This window comes from Sorghum bicolor, chromosome 8, assembly GCF_000003195.3.
Source record: "Sorghum bicolor cultivar BTx623 chromosome 8, Sorghum_bicolor_NCBIv3, whole genome shotgun sequence".
NCBI lineage: Eukaryota > Viridiplantae > Streptophyta > Magnoliopsida > Poales > Poaceae > Sorghum > Sorghum bicolor.
The window spans coordinates 49,744,294-49,767,241 of record NC_012877.2 but is presented as its reverse complement, the minus strand read 5'-3'; the positions used below and the strand labels follow the sequence as shown (position 1 = coordinate 49,767,241).

Sequence of the window (22,948 nt, the reverse complement as noted above, 5' to 3'; positions counted from 1 at the left end):
GTGCAAACATGCATTGCAATTAGCGCAAAAGAATAGGAGTACTTAACGGGTTTTGATGGTGAATATATACCCAATAAGCCTAGTGGGAGTAACTACTCCTGGGAGTATAAAACACTCACCATATATATATATATATATATATATATATATATATATATATATATATATATATATATATATATATATATATATATATATATATATATAGAGAGAGAGAGAGAGAGAGAGAGAGACACCCCCACTCGAGCGCGCGAGTGACACACCCCGGGCGCTCTCCCTCGCCCTCGCCACACACTCGGGCACCGATCGGGAACGTAAGCTTCTTCCTTGTTGTGCGCCCGCCATGGGGCCGCCACGTTGGGGTCGGACTCGGCTCCGGCCGCCATGCCCCCAGGCAGGCCCGGGCATCGCGGAGGCGGTTGTGATGCTCCGCACTGGACCTGGACACTATCGTGGGCTGATGCATGCTTGCCCCCGTCCGCTGCTGACGCGGCAGCATACAGTGCGTGTCTTTGGACGTGTAGCGCACAATTTTATTCTTACCGTCGTTCAGTAGTTTTGAATCTAGCGAACGATACATGTCTGTCGCCCACCCTCTTTCCCCCTCCTCCCACTTCTCTTTATGCTTGACGTCATTATGAAAAAAAGCAAAACATTTATTTCAAATTACTATAACTTTTAAATGATGTATCTATTTTTAATTCCGTCTACACCAGTGTGTTCAACGTGACGAGCCGAACAAAACTAGACCCCACTTCTGTATGTTTCGAAGATTTTTATTTTTCTAGTAGCAATCTATGTATATTAACTTATAACATATAAGTTATATTGCTAACTTATTCTGCTAAGTTATGTTGCTAACATATTCTGCTGCTAAGTTGTATTGTATAACTTCTGTTTGTGTATAATAACTGCGTAACTTTATATATACACTAGTGTATTAGTTGTGTAGCTTATGTACATAAGTTGTATTGTGTAAATTATGTCTCTCTCTATTCCAAATTATAAAATGTTTTGATATTTCTACATATATTGAATTTGTTATGTGTATACATATATAGTTGTGTCTAGATACATAGTAAATTCAATTTAGAAAAGTCAATATGCCTTATAATTTGAAATAGTGGGAGTAAACTTATGTACATAAGTTATATAGTATAATTTTTTTGAGAACGACTAAGTTAGCAATGTTGAGTTAGTCCTCAAACTTATGTTGTCTAGAAGCACTGCTAAGTTAGTACTGTTAAGTTTATCATGAAAGTTATGCTTTTAAATTTTGTTTTATAAGTTATGAGCACATGCTTCTTAAAAAATTAAAAAAATATTAAAGAACAGGCGATCTAGCAAAAGAAAGTGAAAAGATAATCGAATGTCTTAAAAGAGAAATAGAAATGATTTTTGTTCTGTCTAAAAATAAAAAATAACATATGCACTTTCTAAAAAAAGAAAGAAAATGACTGTCGGAAATTGACCGCTGGTTTCGGCGTAAAATAGTGGCGTCGTAGTGTGCACGTCCTCCAACACGTGCTGGGGGTACTGGGGTAATATGGTGATGACAGACAGGGCTTATTTGGATTCACTGGGGTACCGGAGAAATTGGTTTCTAAAATCTAGGAAAATATTTTGACCTCAGTTTTGTCCTTCCAAGTCCCAACCGGTTTTGAAAAACAACAAGATTTTTTTTGGCTCCAAGAGTCAACTCTTATTACTGGTTAAAAATTACGAGTACTCTAGCTAGATAGATAGCACAAGTATTTCCTATAACACAAGAAATATATCAGTATATATAATTAAATATACGAGGAATGAATTAAATCGGAGAATAGAACCACAGTTAATAATTGTTGTTAATTCGTTTATTTATCCTTATGAAAAAGATCTGTACTAACAAACAACCATTTGTACCGTGAATTGCGACGATTGGAGGATGTCAATTTCGACCCGAGCCGACAATATTTGTCTTAGCTCTATATGTGTCAATGATATATGGAATGAATCTGTAGAGACACCATATATGTGATTTTAATTTGTAGAATATGCTCTAAATGAATCCTTCTGTTGCGGTGGTACATCTGCATCAAGTGAGACTGATCAGAGTTGCCTATGTAAGGTTCTGCCACCAACCTGACCACCACACCCAGTTGCTGCTCCCTCACTCCCTATATATTATCTTGCGTTTCTTTAATTTTGGCCCCTTCTACTTTCCTGTAAAATTCTTTCTCATATAATCCTCTTTCCATACGTCTCTTTTACTTGCCTTACGCCCTTTAAGTGTGATAGGAAAATGCGCAGAATCACCTGGGGTCATGGCTATTCGGGCGCCCTATTGTCGTGCCAGGTAGATCTAGATATTTACTGTTTTTTATTAGTTATTATTATATATATACAGATGGAGACTACAGAAAATAGTCAACTTTTTTCTAGCCTGATAGCCCCCTTAGTCCTAGAATGTAAAATTGGTTTTTATCTTCAGAATATTCTCTTCCGATTGAAGCTGCACAACTATCCATCCAAATCAAGCAGCCACAGCCACTGCGGCTGTACAGCCATCTCAACCGAACATCTTCATTGTGCCTTTCCAAATTATGTTTTGTTACTTGGTGCAAAGTTATTGACGTGATTTATCCTAGTAATGCAGCCAAATCATTTGCATCAGCGATGGTATAGATCTGACAAGAAACATATAAAAAAATTCATGAGGATCAGGATTAGCATCAACAGCAATAATTGAGTGGTGTCCACAGCCCACATACGGGTGGACCCTTCTCGCAAAAAAACATAAAAGAAAAAGAAAAACGTACGGGTGGACCTAACAAAACAAAATCCTCGTCCTTGTCACCCGGTTGGTAGCTCAGGGGCTCAGGGCGGGACCCATGCCAGCTCCCCCTCCCAATCTCCATTCTCCTCATCACATATCCGCTCAGTCCCAGCTCACTCTGCCGATGAACCTTCCAGAGAGAGTGGCTCCACAAATAAGCCTGTACCCTGTAGACTGCAGGCATACACACCAGCTCTTAGCCTCTTACATAGTATATAAAAACCGCGCCACGCTTGCTGCAGAGAGCTCAAAAACCAACGCTGCTGCCAGGGCTTCTAACTGTTTCTTCCTTCTTGTTTGGTATGCTGCCGCGGTCCCTTAAACATTTATTATGATGTTTCATCATGCTTGTTTCGAATAGTTTTCAACGTTGGATGAATGTTCCCTGTTTTGAAATTCAGTTATTTGGCTGAAATATGCTCTTTGTCGTGTGAGACTGCATGATGATTTGCTGTGGTCCGTCGGAGGACTTCTCTTTGTGTGCATACTGTAGGCCTTCAGATTATTGGTTTTTACAGAACTGAACACCATGTCTGAAAAACAAAATATTCTGTGTTAAACTTACAATACTGTGTTGTGTTATGAACATTTTTGAGTTGCAGGCTTGTAACTATGCACTCATACTTGCCTTTTGAGTTGCAGCTCGTATATATTGCTTTGGATTCAGAGTTTCTCTGTTTATCTCCTTTTGTCTTCCAAAAAGCAGGTTCAGAGTTTCCCAGTCAAAAAACGGCAGGCAGATGAGTGGTGCATTTTATTACAGCTTATATATAGGAATTTCACCTTGACATATTTTGTTCTTCTTGCAGCGTTCATAGGATCTTAGATCTCTACAAACAGCATGCTGCAACCAATTATTAATATTTGACAGCAAGGGAGAAGCTATTCTTATACATGTTAGACCTGTCTTCTTGGCAGCTCATGGACAGTAGTAACATCTTCCATAGTTTGACTAGAATTCTTTAGGACGATTTCATTAGATATATAGCCCTGCGTTCTCTGACTTCTTTTTGCCTAAAATGCTACATCTACCTTTGCCTTTCGTTTGTGTGGTGAGATCAGTAAGCTTGAGTGCGTGACTGACGAAGTTTGTTTGTTTTTGTTGCATTCGGTTGCGCTGCAAGAACAGAAGGGAACAGACGCCGAGATGTACCTGGTGAAGGACATTAGCGGCGCCATCGGGCTGATGGCGGTGGCGTTGGTGCTCCTGGGCACCTGGCCGGTTGTCCTGGCGGTGCTAGAGCGGCGGGGCCGGCTGCCGCAGCACACGTTCCTTGACTTCTCCGTCACCAACTTCCTGGCCGCCGTGCTCGTCGCGCTCACCTTCGGCCAGATCGGCCCCGACACGCCGGAGACGCCCAACTTCCTCACCCAGCTCGCTCAGGTTCAGGTAGCTAGATCACTTTCCCTTTCAGTTACTACTCGGTCACATTCAGTTTCTTTGAGTTCGTACATCATTCATCAGACCTGAAGAAGTGGAGACATGCATGTCTGAATATCTGAAACTCCGGTTGTTCTGTCTGTCACTGTCAGCAAGAACATCGTTTGCTAATTCAGCAACTTCCAATTGAATCAAATACTAATAATGCTGCAGAACAACTGGCCTTCGGTGTTGTTCGCGATGGCGGGCGGCGTCACCCTCAGCCTGGGGACACTTGCCACGCAGTACGGCTGGGCGTTCGTCGGCCTTTCCGTCACTGAAGTCATGGCCTCAAGCCTCAAGGTCGTTATAGGTACACATACATACATTGTTTTCAGAGTCTGAAGATATTCTACAACTCAATTGTTCAGAGTCTGAAACTCTGAACATCATCATCAATTGTTCATGGAACATCATCATCAATTCCAGGGACGACGCTCAACTATTTCCTCGACGGCCGGATCAACAAGGCAGAGATCCTCTTCCCCGGTGTCGGCTGCTTCCTGATTGCGGCCATCCTTGGGTCACTTGTCCACGCTTCCAATGCCGCCGACAACCAGGAAAAGCTGGCAAACTCCTTGGCGAAGTACAGCAAAAATACAAGGTAGTACTGCAACAATGTGCGCATAAACACACATGTTGTTATGGCATTATTGCCACTACTCCATCCGCATATCTGAACAATGTGTGGTTTCTGACTTTCTGGAATTAATTTTCCATAGGAAGAACACTGCAGACGATGAGGATCTCACCAAACACCTCCTTAACAAAGGTAGCAGTTGGATCAGGCAGCAAACCAAACAATTTCGTCAGCATTAATTAATCTAAAACATTTGTTGTGCAGCGTTGTTCATCTGAATGTTTTGATTGATTGGCAGAGATACCAAAGGATCCAGAAGCTGCAAAGCCGGATGCAGCAGATCAGGCTACTGAGGCCCCGGAGAAAGTAGAGGCAGGAACGGCAGAGTTCCTGGTTAACCTGGAGGAGAAGAGATCGATTAAAGTAGGTGGATGGATCAACAAAATTCCAAACATAATTTCATTTTGATCAACAGCAAAAAGCTTTAGTTCGATCTGATCATGTCGTTCTAAAATCAAATCTTGATCCCCATGCATGACCCATCAGGTGCTGGGTTCGCACACGCTGCTGGGCCTCGGGATCGTGGTGTTCGCGGGCGTCTTCTACGCGCTGTTCGCGCCGGCGCTGAACCTGTCGACCAACGACCAGTGGCACGCGCTCCCCGCCGGCGTGCCGCACCTGGTGGTGTACACGGCCTACTTCTACTTCTCCCTCGCCTGCCTCGCCGTCAGCGCGGCGCTCAACGTGTGGCTCCTGTACCGGCCCATCATGGCCGGCGTGCCGGCGAGCTCCACCGTGTCCGCGTACCTCCGGGACGGCGGCGAGGGCAGGGCGCCCGCGATGCTGGCGGGGATGGTGTGCGGGCTCGGGAACGCCTTCACGTTCATGGCGGGGCAGGCGGCCGGGTACGCCGCCGCCGACTCCGTGCAGGCGCTGCCGCTCGTCAGCACCTTCTGGGGCGTCGTGCTGTTCGGCGAGTACCGCCGGTCGTCAAGACGCACGTACACGCTGCTGGCCAGCATGCTGCTCATGTTCACCGTCGCCATGGTCCTCCTCATGGCTTCCTCCAACCACAGGAAGCCGCTCTGACTGACCTCCATCATCAGCAGGCGCTCCCATCGTCCACATCATCAGTGAGCTGGGCACGTGGATGGATATGCCGTAGTATGCGACGAGGAGAATGTAGATCGGCAGCATGGGTCAGGTGGTGGGGCCCACTAGCTGAAACAGAGCTCAACTGCTAACGTCCACCCATTCTTCCAAGAAGTGTATGTACTGTACTCTGCTGCTCAACTGCTACAGGATTAGATCTGGTCCCTTTCTATCTTCTTTTGTGTATCACTGCCACATACTAGACTTTGTTTAGTTATAATTATCTATCCAATCATGAATTAATTAGACTCAAAAGATTCGTCTCACAAATTATAGATAAATTATGAAATTAGTTTTCATTTTTATTTATATTTAATGTTCTATGCATACGTATAATATGACGAATAATTAAAAAATTTTACAAATATCTATGGACACGGTTGCAAGTATTTACGAGACAGTTGCCTCCATCACATGCTAAGTTACATATGCCCGTTTTTTTCCTTAGGGCTTGTTTAGATGCACCCAAAAACCTAAAACTTTACAAGATTTCCTGTCACATTGAATTTTACGGCAAATGCATGAAACATTAAATATAAATAGAAAAGATAACTAATTGCACAGTTTACCTGTAAATCACGAGATGAATCTTTTAAACCTAGTTACTCCATGATTGGACAATATTTATTAAATAAAAACGAAATTGCTACAGTGTCAAAATTCAAAAAAAATTTGCATCTAAAGGAGGCCTTACCGCCTTAGTTTACGAAGACGGTTGGAATGGGCTCAGTGCGAACAGGCTGGTAATTGAGAACAGCAAAGCGCCCATGGCCCGGCATAGTTTAGTTCACCCTGAAAACGAAAAAATTTTTAAGATTTTCCGTCACATCGAATCTTGTGGCCTATGTATGAAACATTAAATATAAACGAAAACAAAAACTAATTACACAGTTTAGCTAGAAATCACGTGACGAATCTTTTGATCCTAGTTAGTCTATGATTGGATAATATTTGTCACAAACAAACGAAAGTGCTACAATACCGAAAACTTTTCACTTTTCAGAACTAAACAAGCAAGTCCATAGCCTGTGGCACCACGCAGTGGCGGGCCCATGCGCTGCCGCCAGATTGATGCGGGTGTCGTGACTCGTGAGTCCACGCCGTATACTCATCCGTTCTAAAAAAAAAACGATGTTTTTGACTTACATCATATTTGATCTTTCATCTTATTAAAAAAATTTCTATAAATCATAAAATAAATAAATAATTGTTAAAGTATACTTAATAATAAAATAATTCATAACAAAAAAATATATTTTTTAAAAAATTAAATAAGACAGATGGTCAAACAATATGTGTAAAAGTCAAAAATAACACTTTTTGGGATGGAGGGAGTATCTCGTCTTTTGAGGAGTAAAATTTATTTAAGTTTGACTAAATATATATAAAAATATACTAATATTTATTATATGTAATATCTATTATTAGATTGAAAATGAAATATACTTTCATAATATACTTATTCGCAAATATAAATATTGATATTATTTGATATATTTCTCGTTAGATTTGAAAAAAGTTTGACTTCTCGGAAAGCGAGATGTGTATTTATTTTTGGACGGAGGAAGTAATTGCTGCAGGCATCGGCCATCCTCCGCAGATACAAGAAAAGACAATTGTTTGATTTACGTATGTATCAGGTTTTTTTTTGACAAATAGCATTTTATTCATTTTAGCATGAAACTGCTAGTAAGCAAACCGTGTGCATCGATACAGACTTCAGTGCCTGAGCCAGGAAGCACTGAAGCTCTTAGGTAAGTGAGCTCCATAAGAGCATTCAACCAAGAATGGCTGATGAACTGTTCCAGCTGCTAAAAGAGCTTGTCTAACTAAACTATCCGTAACTAAGTTCTCTGAGCGATTGATCTTGTATAAATGGGAATGAGTAAAGTGGGTACAAGTGTCATATTCTTGTGTATAGGTCTTCATTCTCTAATCTGGTGGATGGTTATGATCTGCAGAAGAGAGGTAACCTGATGATCTGCAGAAGAGAGGTAACCTGATAAATTTGTTTTAAATTACGCACATCTTCCATTTTGTCAAGGTGAGTTGTCCCATGCGTCATACATTTAGTGAGTTGTTTATTTTGTCAAAATGTACTATATGATATTGTTAAGCCTTACCGTGATAGCTATGTTGTTTCAAACTTCTTCTATGTAACATGAAAAGATATATGAAACAACAACCGACACTACTACAGGATTAATGGAGGCGGGCACCATATTCCGACCGCCTCCATTAAAGTTTTAACGGAGGCGGCCACTTTACAACGCCCCGCCTCCAATTTAATTCTAGTATTAAAAAAGTTTTGCGTTTTGATTTTAATTTAAATTATATTTTCGCAAATCAAAGGCATATATGAAAGCACATATGCAAACACATATTACGCATTATATCAACCATGCAACATCATTCGAATTTAGATTACACAAACCATATGTTAGATGTTTACACATGTGAAACTAAGATCTACAATGCTAACACTACACTATCTTTATTTTGAAGAAAAGAAGTCCGACAATACATAATCATTGAGTTTGATCCCTCCCTCTTGGTCACTCTATTTTCTTATTCTCGCAAACTTTGAGTTCGTAGCTAGATCGCTTTCCGGGTTGAAGAATGGTCATCCTTCATGCGCACACTCTGTTACAAACTTACAGATGTCAGCAACTGTCTGTCTGAATTCTTGGTGGACCTTCTCCTTTTGTCACCAATCTTGTCCTTTCTTGAGTTACCGCATGCTGCTAAGTCTGGTGCTTGTCCTCAAATACTCGCAAATATATAATCTACAAAGAAGTGAGTCATAGGGTTGTTTTGCGCACTGCACGAGAATAACAATCATTACAACAAGTAGTAGTAGTATAGGACTAAGTAGTAGTAGTTGTTGAAGTAAAGTTGTAGTACGTTGTAGTAAGTAGTATTAAGTAGTAGTAGTACTAACTAGTAGGAAGTAATAGTACTAAGTGTGAGTAGTAGGAAGTAGTACGTTATAGAGTAGTAGTAGTACGTAGAAGGTAGTAGGACTTTTGATATACTTACTACGAACTCATGCTTGAGTTTCAATCTGGAGCCATCCACCATATATCATTGCAACTTCTCATACTTCGTCAATCTTGAGTTTCAATCTGGAGCCATCCACCACCAATGGCTGTTGTTGACACTTTCTAACACCAATTGAATACTAGGTTGTCATCCCCAGCATGGCACTAGAGTGTACTATGGTATTTATACGCACACAGATAAATCCGCAAGCGCACGGATACCGTTGTAGCTTTTACCCGGTTAAAGGTTTTATCGTATCCACAGGGAAACGGGAGAACCAACTACGTTCTAACTTAACCAAGATAGATAAGTAGGTGTAAATAGGAAAGATGGTAGAATTGAATAAGAACAATATTAAAAGTAAGATAACAATGGGTGATAATATGGGAATAGAGAGTAGAGCAATCTAATATATGGACGATGGTAGCAGAATAGAGAGGATAACTATGGTTTCTCTACTTCAAAGGGGTATGTCTAAGTCTGGGACGAACCACGTGATAAGAATACACCACAAAGGATGCTTATCCATAGGCCGATAAACCCTACCTGTCCTGCTAACAAGAGGTGGACTACAGGGGACCAACGTAACTGTCACCTACGCGGCCTACCACACGATCCGGCTAGACAGGGGATATCCACAAGTAATCTAGGTCTAAGCACTACGCTTACACCTATACTACAACTCTCACCTATAGCGTCCTATAGATTAAAGTACTCAAAAGAGTTGTGAACCAGAACATACATGATTAGTAATTGCATAATGAATTAGAAGTAGATTACCAGAGTCATCCCATAAGCAAGCTTGATTAGAGCTTGATCATGACGAAGTACAACCGGAGGAAGAACCGACAGGCCGGCCTCTCCTCCAATCCTCCCTCGCTCTCCATCTCGCTACTATCTAGATCTACTCTAGTTTAGAGATGAGAGGAGAGCTCTCATCTCCAAACCCTAGCTTTTGCTCTGTCTATGAATAATGAATAGGGATCAAGGGGGTGCCTCCTCCAGGGGTCAGGGGGTCTGGTTATATAGTCCCCTCAAGTGAATCTGGGCCGTCGGATCAAACCGACATTGATTGAATGGTTATTCTTGATCCTTTAGGTCGGTGGAGCGTAATCCGCGAAGTTGAACGTGATTGGCCGAAATAGGTGGGCGGGCGCCCTAAGGACTTGGGCGGGCGCCCTATCCCTGAGCCCTCTCGGCTTCCGCTTTGTTCCCGTGGCTTCTGGAGTCTTCTAGATGATAGAAAATTGCGCGGCACGTTAATATCTCTATGTAAACCCGATGTGTGGGCCTTTCTTCCATAATTCCTGATAACCCCCTGCAGAAATAGACAAACACCAAAACTTGTGGAATTCTGTCAGATAAAACTCTAAGTCTGGGTGTTGGTTGCATTTGGATCCTTTTCTTTATTTATTTGATGATTGAATTTGATACTTAAGGACCGTCAACAACTCCCCCAAGCTTACCTCTTGCTCGTCCCTGAGCAAGGATGGACTCAAAAGTTTCTGCAATGGTTTTATGCCTTAAAGGTACACATGCATTCAAACAAGATCTCATCTCTGAGTTAAAGTAAACTGCTAAGACTTAAAACTTACTCATTTTACCTTTCACCATGGGGCTTGCAACCGTCACTTGTGTCTCGAGCAGTTAAAAGATAGAACGGTCAAGTCAAGCACCATGTCTCTTGTTCTTGATCAGCTATAGCTCTGGAGTTTTTGTAGATTTTTAAAATAAAACTCAGAGATTCCTTGTATGACTCTCTCAATTCTCTCTTTTGTGGTATTTCTGGATCCTCACCAAGGCAGTGTTGGTATATGCCTTCTCTCTCATCCTACTCTAATGAGGCTTTGATATCTGGAGCTCATAGGTGGGAGATAGCTAATACATACTTACAAGACATTTATTGCATAGTCAAACCATGGATCCAGAGAAACAAGTCAATAAGTCAAATCAAGATGTGCATGTGTGGCGGATGAATGGTGTATGGTAATGATGGTGATAATGGTGAAAACAATGGTGAAAGTCTAATTCTACGTTTGCTCTTTTGAGAGGATACATACCTTTCTTGCATTTTGAAGCTTTTTGAGGGGAATGAGATGCTCTATATTTTCTTTTTCTTTTCTCTCAGGTGGGTATCTTGTACCCCTAATTCTACTGTCGGACACTTGTCCATTTTTAACTCTCGTCTTACTTTTTCTTTTCTTCGAGGTTCCGGGCACTTGCCCCTTTTTATTTCCTCGTATTTTTTTCTCTCTTTTTTTAGAGCACTCACCCTCCTAGAATAATGTAGCAAGTGGTAGTAACCAAAATATCAAGAGCATTTATTTCACGGGGAATAACAAGGATAGGATAATGTTTTTGGCTATTCTCTCCTGGATAGGAGTAGAATAATTTTAGGTGAATCTGGAGATGGAAAGGAGTGGATGTATGTGGATGCGTACTTCCGGAGTAGAAGCAGCATGTATGAGTGGACGTGCAAGTGAATCTTGATTTTAACCGCATGACAAGCTCCTAAGGGTCTACACAGCTTGACCACACTCAATGCTCATAAGCAGTAAAAAGTAAATGTATGGTTCATAGTCTAATAAGCATGTATATATAGCTGTGGTAGGATTTTAAACTCTCATCATACAGGAACTCACCATGCAACATTTTAAGGATTTTCAAAGATAAAATTCTCCAGAATTCTAGCATCTCTAGGAACAGATAAACAGCAGCTCAACCTTCCCATATCATATCCGTTAACGACTTAGACTTTAGATCAAGTACTCTTCCCACAAGTTCAAGTTTAGAGCAAATCTTAATTCATAACAGTCATGCCTAAACTTGAGAGAGATTTCAATTTTGAGAACTAATCATGGCAGAGCAACTATTCATCATTTCCATGTGAGAGCTTATCATGAGGGTTCATAGCAAACTTTATTTATTTATTTATTTATTTAGCAAACTAAGAAAAGAATATACATATATATATAAGCATAAAATCTTTATTTGGGTTTTTATGATTATGCATCTTTTTATTATTTGAGTAAAGTATAAACGCGAGTAGAAACACTTAGCTGGATAAATGGGGATGCTCTCCCCCAAGCTGGATTTTGACGTAATTTCTTCTGATGTAGCTAGCAGGTGGCGGAGGTGTATTTGAATGTCGGCAGCACCCTGACAGCGATTAGAATGTCCTCCGTCTGCTAGTCTTCATTGATCCTTGAATTCTATGGAGCTCAAATAGACAACAAAGCTTTGTGGAACTGGTTAAGTGTTAGCATAAAATCTCTTCGCCTTTATCTTGTTGAGCTTCCTCTAATAAATATTACTCTCTTTGGTAGGATCATAAATTTATTTTTATATTTTCATTTCTATAGAACATGAATATATTTAGTTTATTTTTACGCCACCACAGTGAATGTACTTATGGGTTTTATGCTACGAGCATACTCACATGGGGCTTACTATTTTAAGCATTTTTATTTTTTTTTCAAGATAGCATGACTAACTAACAAGCCATTTAAGGAAAGTAGGTAATTAAAGGGAAAAGGGAATGCAGAAAGGATAAATATGGATAACTACCGATTCTACCTTTCGGCGAGGGTTCAATGTTTTAAGTCTTCTGAACAAGACTTCTCACCATGTTCATTCTTCAGGTGCGTCATTTGATTCAGGTGTGGACCTTGACGTCTGCACCTCTTAATACGGTGTCAGCCATGTTCTTCGTTTGCCCAACAGTTCGAAGTGCAGCGTTGGCAGTATCCTGCTCAGTGTGTTTGTGCTCGTAGATCCAGGTCCTTTACTTGATAGAGTCTGAGAGTTATAAAACTTCTCCATGTTTTGCTCGAAGTGTACCTGCTCATAGAGACAAGGCAGAAATCAAGTGCATGGGTCCTGTTGGTGGAAAACACCAACAGAACCAAAAGTGTATTTGTTCTTCTCTGACCTTAAGCATAGTGAGCAAGACAAAGTTGATGGATGATAAGTTCATGAGTGTAGCACTTATAACATTTGTCAGATCAGATCGCTCAACCTTACGGAAAGATAATCTATCTATGTATATGTATTTTCCTTTATATCTTGCCAAACATTGAATGTGCAACATTTTAGCTCATATGATTAGGAGTGTGGAATCATGGAGGTAGTACTAGGAACAAAGATTAAATGACTAAACATGCTGAATCAGTTGGGTTGGTTAATTTGGAGTTATAAATCATACATGTTTGTCTCTTCATTTATGTGAACGCCAGAACCAAGGAGAAGCTTATAAAAGTGATAGTCAGATGTCTTAAGATGTTACCTTACTTGAAGAGTGATGGTACCATCTCACCTTGTGGAAGCTTCCCATTCGTAGTGGTTGTGTATCGTGTTTGTGGCACCCTCCATGGATCATCTCTTATGAGCTACGTCTTCCTTGTGTAAATTGTTAAACTTCATGTGTCTCTCTCTTTGTCTCCAATGTGAGTTTATCTCAGGACTTCCCAAATCAATATTGAAAATTTTCCTGCAGGGGTTAGTCCAACAAAATATACCAATATCTACTCAAGCAGTTTTTAGTTCAGTAACCAAACTAGACTCCATGTCTAATCAGATTAAGGAAGGCTATTTAACCTAAGCACCATGCTTAATTTAAATGCCAATGGAAGTATGTCGAGTACTTCCAAACCAACACTTGCTAGTAAATAGACAAAGGTAGCATGACAGCATTTATAGAGATCTACTCAAGTGGAGATGAAGTAGTGTGATTAGTATTTAACAAATTGAGCATGTCTTAAAGGTAGGGACAACCAGCATAGCAACATGGCAAAGGATGTAAAGTACTCCCCCAAGCTTGAATTTGGCAAAATCTAAGTTTGGATGAATTTAATTCAGTGTTGCATGATGATTGGTTGGACATACCTTGTGCTTGTCGTTCATCCGATGTTCTTGCTCCAATCCTAGAAAGGTTAGTGACAAGAATATCCGAAGGAATATTTCACAATTATCCTTATATGCTCAATACACAAGGTAATATTATAAACAATTAAAAGCTCAGGTTACGATCTGATCAGTGCTTATTTTAGGACTCTAAGCTTGTCCTTGGGAAACCATCAATTTATGTCAGCGAAGTGGTTTGCCTTCCAACGCTGACCTATATCAAGATCAACTCAACGAGATCTACAATATTTATTATAGACATATGCATCGACAACCACCCTTTTAAAGTTTTTATAAATAGAAAGGAAGAGGGGGTTGGAGATCTCAAATGTGGTGATGTTGGAGAGACCAATAGATTGGGAAGATGTTGCATATGAGCATAGAGTAAACGAAGTGGCTATGAAATAAATTCCATGCTCATTAATGTTATCTTCGTCTCCAATCTGAATGTTCGGAGTTTCTCCTGGATTGGTCTCACCTATGTCCTCTTCTGTAGTTGGATGAATCTCATCTTCAAAGGGAGTCAAGAACTCACCATTTGAAATTGAGCCAAACTCAGAATCCATTAAGGCTTCTTCCTTATCCATCCATTCTACACATTCTAGCCATTTAGAACTTGTGATCAGGAAAGGGGAGCTGATAGAATTTTCTATATGGCTTAGCTCTCCATCACTTGATATGTCATCCTCATGGTCTTTATGAAAGGAACTAGGACATTTTCTAAGAGAAACATTATTGCAAGGATTTGAATTATCCCTGCTTGAAGGTCTCTTATGGAACCAGAAGTCTAAACCATCAGTATCTGAAAGAGTTAAGGTCAGAATTCCTTCCTCCCTTGGAGAATTTTGGGGTATTGATGGTTTAGGATCGATAGCTAAAGTTTGGGATTGAAGTGGTTGTGATCTGGCTATCGAAACTTCTTCTTCTTGTATAGGAACTAGTTCTTTCTCTTTCTCAGGGATATAAATGCTAGGAAACTTTCCACTCAATGAATCAATTAAATCCCTAGCTTCACTAGCAGGTAGGTGATAGAAGGATCCTCTAGAGGCTGTATTCAAGGTTTGCTTATTTTCCCTACTAAGGCCCTCAAAAAAGTGAATTAGAAGAACTTCTTCTGAAATAGAAAGCTTTGGGCCAGTGAGAGTAAGGTTAATGAAACGGTCCCATGCTTTGCCAAGAGATTCTTCTTCCAGTTGTCTAAAAGAAATAATCTCACGCCAAAGTTCCGCCACTTTGGAGATTGGAAAATATTTAAAAAGAAAACTATTATATAACTCCTTCCAATCTCCATGAACACTACCTACTTTGAGTTTGTACCAATGTCTAGCTTTTCCTGTTAAAGAGAACAGAAAGAGCTTTCATTTAAGGGTCTCATCGGACATGCCTTCAATGCGAAGGAGGTCACAGACTCGATAAAACTCTCTTAGGTGTGTGTATGGGTTTTCCTCACCTTCTCCTGAGAAAGGTTGTTTTTGAACAAATTCTATGTATTCGGGGTCTATCTCAAAACTAGATGCTACGATAGGCTTTGAAGATTTTGGTGGTTCGAGATGTGTGCCCGTAGGTCTATGAAATTCATACATAGACATGTTTGAATTCATGATAGACCAGAGATCAAGGATTAGATAAGAAGAAAGATTAGTAGAGATAAGGCAAAAGATAAAAGGAAATATATATATATATATATATATTATTATTTTTAGAAAATGATTAAGCTAGTTCGTAGTCAACTCAGCAACCGTTTCCCCTGCAATGGCGCCAAAAAAGCTTGTTGACACTTTCTAACACCAATTGAATACTAGGTTGTCATCCCCAGCATGGCACTAGAGTGTACTATGGTATTTATACGCACACAGATAAATCCGCAAGCGCACGGATACCGTTGTAGCTTTTACCCGGTTAAAGGTTTTATCGTATCCACAGGGAAACGGGAGAACCAACTACGCTCTAACTTAACCAAGATAGATAAGTAGGTGTAAATAGGAAAGATGGTAGAATTGAATAAGAACAATATTAAAGGTAAGATAACAATGGGTGATAATATGGGAATAGAGAGTAGAGCAATCTAATATATGGGCGATGGTAGCAGAATAGAGAGGATAACTATGGTTTCTCTACTTCAAAGGGGTGTGTCTAAGTCTGGGATGAACCACGTGATAAGAATACACCACAAAGGATGCTTATCCATAGGCCGATAAACCCTACCCGTCCTGCTAACAAGAGGTGGACTACAGGGGACCAACATAACTGTCACCTACGCGGCCTACCACACGATCCGGCTAGACAGGGGATATCCACAAGTAATCTAGGTCTAAGCACCACGCTTACACCTATACTACAACTCTCACCTATAGCGTCCTATAGATTAAAGTACTCAAAAGAGTTGTGAACCAGAACATATATGATTAGTAATTGCATAATGAATTAGAAGTAGATTACCAGAGTCATCCCATGAGCAAGCTTGATTAGAGCTTGATCATGGCGAAGTACAACCGGAGGAAGAACCGACAGGCCGGCCTCTCCTCCAATCCTCCCTCGCTCTCCATCTCGCTACTATCTAGATCTACTCTAGTTTAGAGATGAGAGGAGAGCTCTCATCTCCAAACCCTAGCTTTTGCTCTGTCTATGAATAATAAATAGGGATCAAGGGGGGCCTCCTCCAGGGGCCAGGGGGTCTGGTTATATAGTCCCCTCAAGTGAATCTGGGCCGTCGGATCAAACCGACATTGATTGAACGGTTATTCTTGATCCTTTAGGTCGGTGGAGCGTAATCCGCGAAGTTGAACGTGATTGGCCAAAATAGGTGGGCGGGCGCCCTGTCCTTGAGCCCTCTCGGCTTCCGCTTTGTTCCCGTGGCTTCTGGAGTTTTCTAGATGATAGAAAATTGCGCGGCACGTTAATATCTCTATGTAAACCCGACGTGTGGGCCTTTCTTCCATAATTCCTGATAACCCCCTGTAGAAATAGACAAACACCAAAACTCGTAGAATTCTGTCAGATAAAACCCTAAGTCTGGGTGTTGGTTGCATTTGATCCTTTTCATTATTTATTTGATGATTAAATTTGATACTTAAGGACCGTCAACAGCTGCTTCGTCAATCACATCTATGTGACAACCGACATTCCTCTTATATCGACACGCGCCACAGTGTGGATAGCTCTCCAACTTCTCATACTGCAAGCCCTGATAAAGGATACAATGGTTAGGGCAGGCGTCAAACTTCCTATGTTTCATTGCCGCTTGTTGGATCAGCTTCTTCGCGTGATAGTATTGGCTGGAACCTTGTTATCATCTAGGTATGTGTCAGCAAGGATGTCACACCCAAATTTCTAGAACGAAATAGAGTGCATAAAAGCTTATGTGTGCCCCAGAAACAGTCGCACACATAAGTTGACAAATCTCAAATAGTATCATCATAATGTTTATTACATAGCGGAATAATAATCATTACATAGTCTTAAATAAATAAAGATACTCTTGACGGAAGCACCACACAGGGACACTGTAAACTAGTTGACTCTATGCCTAGTACTTATAACGGTAGTCCTCATTCTAGTCATCTTCATTAGAATATCGTGAGGTGTTGTGAAATAGCAAGAGTGAGCACATATCGTACTCAACAAGTATAACCAGGGGTTCATGAGGCTCAATTAGCTGACACTGGTTTGACTGCATTTAGCTTTTATATGTATGTAACATGTTTATATTTAAATAGCAAATATCAAGGTAGCATATTAAATCCCATAACCACATGATCAATGTATACAAGAATTAAGAATAACACATATGAACAACATAATAAACCATCATTAATCATGTTCATCAGTGTCCATGTATTCCTTTAGTTTTCCAGGCCGCCCGTATCCGTGGGCACGGCTAGTATACCAGATTTAACACTCTGCAGAGGTTGTATATCTTTACCCATGAGTCATGATTTACCCTTTAGCCCGAGGTTGCAAGTCTCTTAACCCCCTTCCTAGGGAGGTCGACAGGGATCACTATGAAGCCTTTCAACATCTAGCAAGTTAGGGCCGCATGGTTAACGAGGCACGTAGATGTAGAGCCCCCTTCTAAATGGCAAAATGACGCGCAGCCTATACACATAAGGACAGAGGCCACACTATACCCAAAAAAGCAAGCCCCTCTAGCGCCCTTTCGGGTAACCTCTAATAAACTAGAAAAGGTCTTCATACTGAGCTAAAGCTAGAGCCATATAGCCCTGATGGTTGTACGAATTATCCCAGCTTTTTTGCCAAGGGATAAGTCCTTATAGAGGGTCAAGATCAATCCAGCAAAAGCTAGAGTTCTTTCCACCTTTTATGTTCAAGTTGCTAGAAAGCTTACTTTATTGTTTATTGAATATCCAAATATTCATGTTACAAGATCATGGATTATAATCAAGCACTAGCAAGAACTACCCAAATGCATATTCAAATAGGTAACAAGGAATTCAAGATAACAATCATCTATGATTTTACTAGGGTTGTCAAGGTGGACACATGCATATTATACATGTATTAAAAGTGTGTTGGTAACAAGGATGGTCCCAAGTTATATTTGCCTTGATCAAAGCTTTCCTGTTGTTCCAGCTGGTCGTCAAAGACTTGGCCTTGCTCACCAACGTATTGCTCACCGTCAATACTCGATCATCAATCAACAACACACATTCTAATGGAGATAATCATACACAAAGCAAACAGGCTATAATTAGAATAATACACCAGCAATGATAAAACAAATGTAAAAGTTTATAAAATATTCTACGCAGCACTACGATCACACAGACGTAAAGATCACAAAAATCAGAATTAAAACGGAAAAGTTATGATTTTTTTAAGATTTCCTATTGTAAAGTAAATAATTAAATAGTACCACAAAACTAAAAATTTGTAAACTGGTTAAACAGTAATACTAAGGTGTAGATCTCGCAAAGACGAACCTAACGCAACTTGAATGGTCCAAATCGGAGTTAAAATGAGCATTTTATGACCTAAAAAAACTTGGTGGCATTTTTGTAAATCTTGAAAACGTATTTTTAAAATAACCCCACTTGAAGTACGTTTTCAAAGTCAGAAAGCATGGTCCGAGAAGGTGCTTTGGACCGCAGGTTCAAAACCCGAGTTTTCCAGAGTCTCTTTCACAAAGTTTTACCTCGAAGGGGTATCTTCTCTCGTCGTCCGTTAGATTTGGATTGGATGGCCAAGATTCATTCCAGGGAATAGGGCCGGCCGGCGGTGGCCTTCTACGGCGGCGCCATGGCCGTGGGGCCGAGCTCCTCGCTGGAGTTCACGAATTAGGCGCTGCGGTACTCCAAACTCAAATCCGAGGCCATGGGAGTGAAGACGAGATCAACGCGAGTTCACCTAGCACAAAAACGAGGGCGAGGAAGGCATGGGAGCAGCGTAGTGCTTGGTATGGCGGCCGGATGCATTCCTGCGAGGTTCGGCAAGTGTGTGAGCTCAGTAGAACACGTTATAGGGTAAGAGGAGGGGCTCAGCACCTTCATCAACTTGTTGCAGAGCTCAACAGAGGATCAAACGTCGCTGAGAAGCTTCGGTTGACGAAAAGCACGGCAGCAACGAGTTCGTTCGTCGGTGAGATCCGAACTGTGACGAGAGAGCGACTGGGGCAACTTCACATCGCGTAGATCAGAAAAGAGAGTCGAGAGGGAGAGCATGGGGCTTTATAGACCTGGAGAAGATCTCCTAATGTGATCAATCCCGGCCTACACGGGATTTGGTTTCCACTAAGAGTCTCGGTCGGACTGGATACGAGGGAGAAGAAAGCAAGGGAGGGAAAGCCACTGACGTGCGGGGCTCAGTTATCAGCGAATGAAGGGGAAAGGAAGGGTGCGCGCGCGGCTTGGGCCTTGGCTTGATTGGCTGGTGTGGGGGTATAAACCCTTATAGCCTCATGGGTTGATATGGGCCGCACCATTAGAAGTAGCTCGGTCCACAATATGAAGACGTGCGGCGCACGACGCTGGTCGGCATGCACCGCAAGGCTGTAAGTTATTGTACCAAATAGAATACTTTGCTTGTAACTCTGCCCCTTCAGGATATATAAGGAGGGGCAGAGGTCCCCTAGAGGACACGACAACAACTCAACACAATTGAATCCAACACACAACAATACAATCAAACGCAGGACGTAGGTATTACGCCCACACGGCGGCCGAACCTGGATAAAATCCTTGTCTGTGTCTTGCGTCACCATCAAGTTCGTAGCTTGCGCACCTGTCTACCGATAAACTACTACCGTGGGTATACCCCAAGATAGAGTGCCGACTAGCTTTCGTCGACAGTGGCGCGCCAGGTAGGGGGTGTGCGTACAGCTCTCCTAGACGAACAAGATGGCCATCATCCCCGAGTTTGCGGCCATAGCGGGTGGCTTCACGTTCACCGTCAGCTTCAACAACTTTACCGCCACGACCACGGAGGAGGCGTAGATCTGATTTGTGCCAATTACTTCGTCATCGACGTGGCTGCAGTTCCAACCTAGCTGGCTACGACTCCGACTACTCCAGCAACGTCGCTGACCACGCCGACAACACGTCACCAGCTTCCCTGCTATAAAGGGAGGCAAATCGATAGCACCGACCTGCTTGGATTATCGACCAAGTTATTTGGCCTACTTGCTCTAACCACCGGTCGCAACAATAATCACCGCGAAGAACGGCGCTACGACAAGCGCGACCACCATCATGACAACAAGTCCAAAAGCTCGAGGGTCAGACAATTTTGTCATCACTGACCAGACTTTCGTCCAAAGATAAGTATACTTTTAATATTTTATCTATTTTCGGCATAATATTTTTTATTATCCTTCAAAAATAACTTTTTGGTTAGCCAACTAGTTTTTTCTCCTACACGAGTTTTCCAGAGCCGGCACTGTCTCCGACTCCTCCCGACACGTGCATGAGATCCGCCCTCTGCGTTTTGGGTGGTCGGCAGTAGCTCTCTACGAGGCTAGCAATCCTACGTAAGCCTAGGTTCCGCACCTCATACTGATTGTTTGCTAGACCAGAGCTGGTACAAGCTCTAGGATGAATTAACTATTCGTGCTAATTTTATAACAAAAAATCTAAAACTTATCTCAATGCTGTTTTTTTATCTAGAGTTTATTTATACATCATGTACTACCTATTCTCTATATTTATTTTTCAGAAGTTTGGCCGAGTCAACAAGCTACAGTCGGAGACTCGTCGACTATTTCCTACGCTGTGCTCGGGGACTGCTCCGACCACCAAGCATGTTTATATTCCCAACCACGCTCGAGGACTTGTCGACTAGTCTCTACGCTGTGCTCGAAGACTGTGCTGACCACCGAGCATGTTTACGTTCCCGACCACGCTCGAGGACTTGTCCACTAGTCTCTACGCCATGCTCGGGGACTGTGCCGACCACCGAGCATGTTTACGTCCCCAACAATGCTCGGGGACTGGTTGACCGGTCTCGATGCCGTGCTCGGGGACTGTGCTGACCACCGAGCATGATTACATTCCCACCGTGCTCGGGGACTCATCAATCACTCCCTGCACTGTGCTCGGGACTTGCTTCGATTACTCTCCGACCATAGCTTGGGGACTACTTTTCTCAGTTACATATAAATTGGACTGGATAATTTTCATTTTTTAGACCTTGCTACAAGGCTTATACTTCGCCTTCCAGCAAGCTCGGGGACTACATCGGTACGATGCATCTGGCGATACATTTCAGTATCAAATTTTTTATGTGGTTTTTTCTCTTTAGACCCTGGCATCACGTGCCTATATCACCTACTAGCAGGCTCGAGGACTAAGTGGGCACACTTCACCTTACGGTGAATATGCTTGCTTTTTTGAAGTCTATATTTTTCAGAAAAGTAAAGTGGGCACATTTCATCAGAAAAGAAATCTTTTTTGATTAAGAGCACCATGCATTCTTCGAACAACCTGCTTCTTCGATGTCGATGTTGATCAACTGTTTTTTGAGTTGGTTAAAATACCGTTGCAACTGTTTGAGCGACTTTCCTGCTTATCAAAGACGTCAAGCCTCACTGGTCGAAGAAGCTCAAGACGTCGTGCGGACTACCTATGGGGGTATAAACCCCTATAGCCTCATAGGTTGATATGGGCCGCACCATTAGAGGTAGCTCGGTCCACAAGATGAAGACGTGCGGCGCATGACGCTGGTCGGCATGCACCGCAAGGCTGTAAGTTATTGTACAAAATAGAATAGTTTGCTTGTAACTCTGTCCCTTCAGGATATATAAGGAGGGGCAGAGGTCCCCTAGAGGACACAACAACAACTCAACACAATTGAATCCAACACACAACAATACAATCAGACACAGGACGTAGGTATTACGCCCACACGGCGGCCGAACCTGGATAAAATCCTTGTCTGTGTCTTGCATCACCATCAAGTTCGTAGCTTGCGCACCTGTCTGCCGATAAACTATTACCATGAGTATACCCCAAGGTAGACTGCCGACTAGCTTTCGTTGACACCTGGGCCGCTAGGCGGACATGGAGGGCTTCTTCTCTCTTTTTATTCCTTTCTTTTTCTCCTTTGTTTTCCAAAGCTTTTCCAAAAGAGGTTTTAAATCCTTTTTGGAGATAAAAACAAAACACACAGTACAAAATTAATTATGCTCTAGCATGGATGCAAAACACGTTTCTATCCTGTGTTTGATTTTAATTTCAACAAAATTTATTTATTTACTAATTTAAATGCCCACCAAAAATACTTAAATAAATTAAATTAAATCCTATTAATTGCAAATCAGATTTTGGGTGTTACAAATTCTACCCCCCTTAAAAGAATCTTGTCCTCGAGATTGAACAGTGTTTACTCAAACAACTGCGGATAAGACTTTTTCAGATCATCCTCTCTTTCCCAAGTTGCTTCTGCTTCTGAATACCAATTCCATTGTACTTTGCACATTCTAATGATCCGACTTCTAGTGACTCGCTCAGCTATTTTCAAAATCTTAACCAGATATTCCTCATATGTGAAATCCTCTTTAACAGTAAGCTCTTACAATGGTATT

The 22,948-nt window shown here is 41.6% G+C and overlaps 1 protein-coding gene across 1 annotated transcript; it reads left to right on the top strand.

Annotated features, from left to right (window-relative positions):
- On the top strand, positions 2,955–6,251 carry LOC8064112 (ureide permease 2). Its single transcript, XM_002443184.2, has 7 exons — positions 2,955–3,118; positions 3,948–4,208; positions 4,413–4,551; positions 4,668–4,842; positions 4,961–5,010; positions 5,117–5,241; positions 5,365–6,251. Exons 2-7 carry the CDS (start codon positions 3,966–3,968, stop codon positions 5,905–5,907), a joined length of 1,275 nt encoding a protein of 424 aa, XP_002443229.1. The 5' UTR covers positions 2,955–3,118; positions 3,948–3,965; the 3' UTR covers positions 5,908–6,251.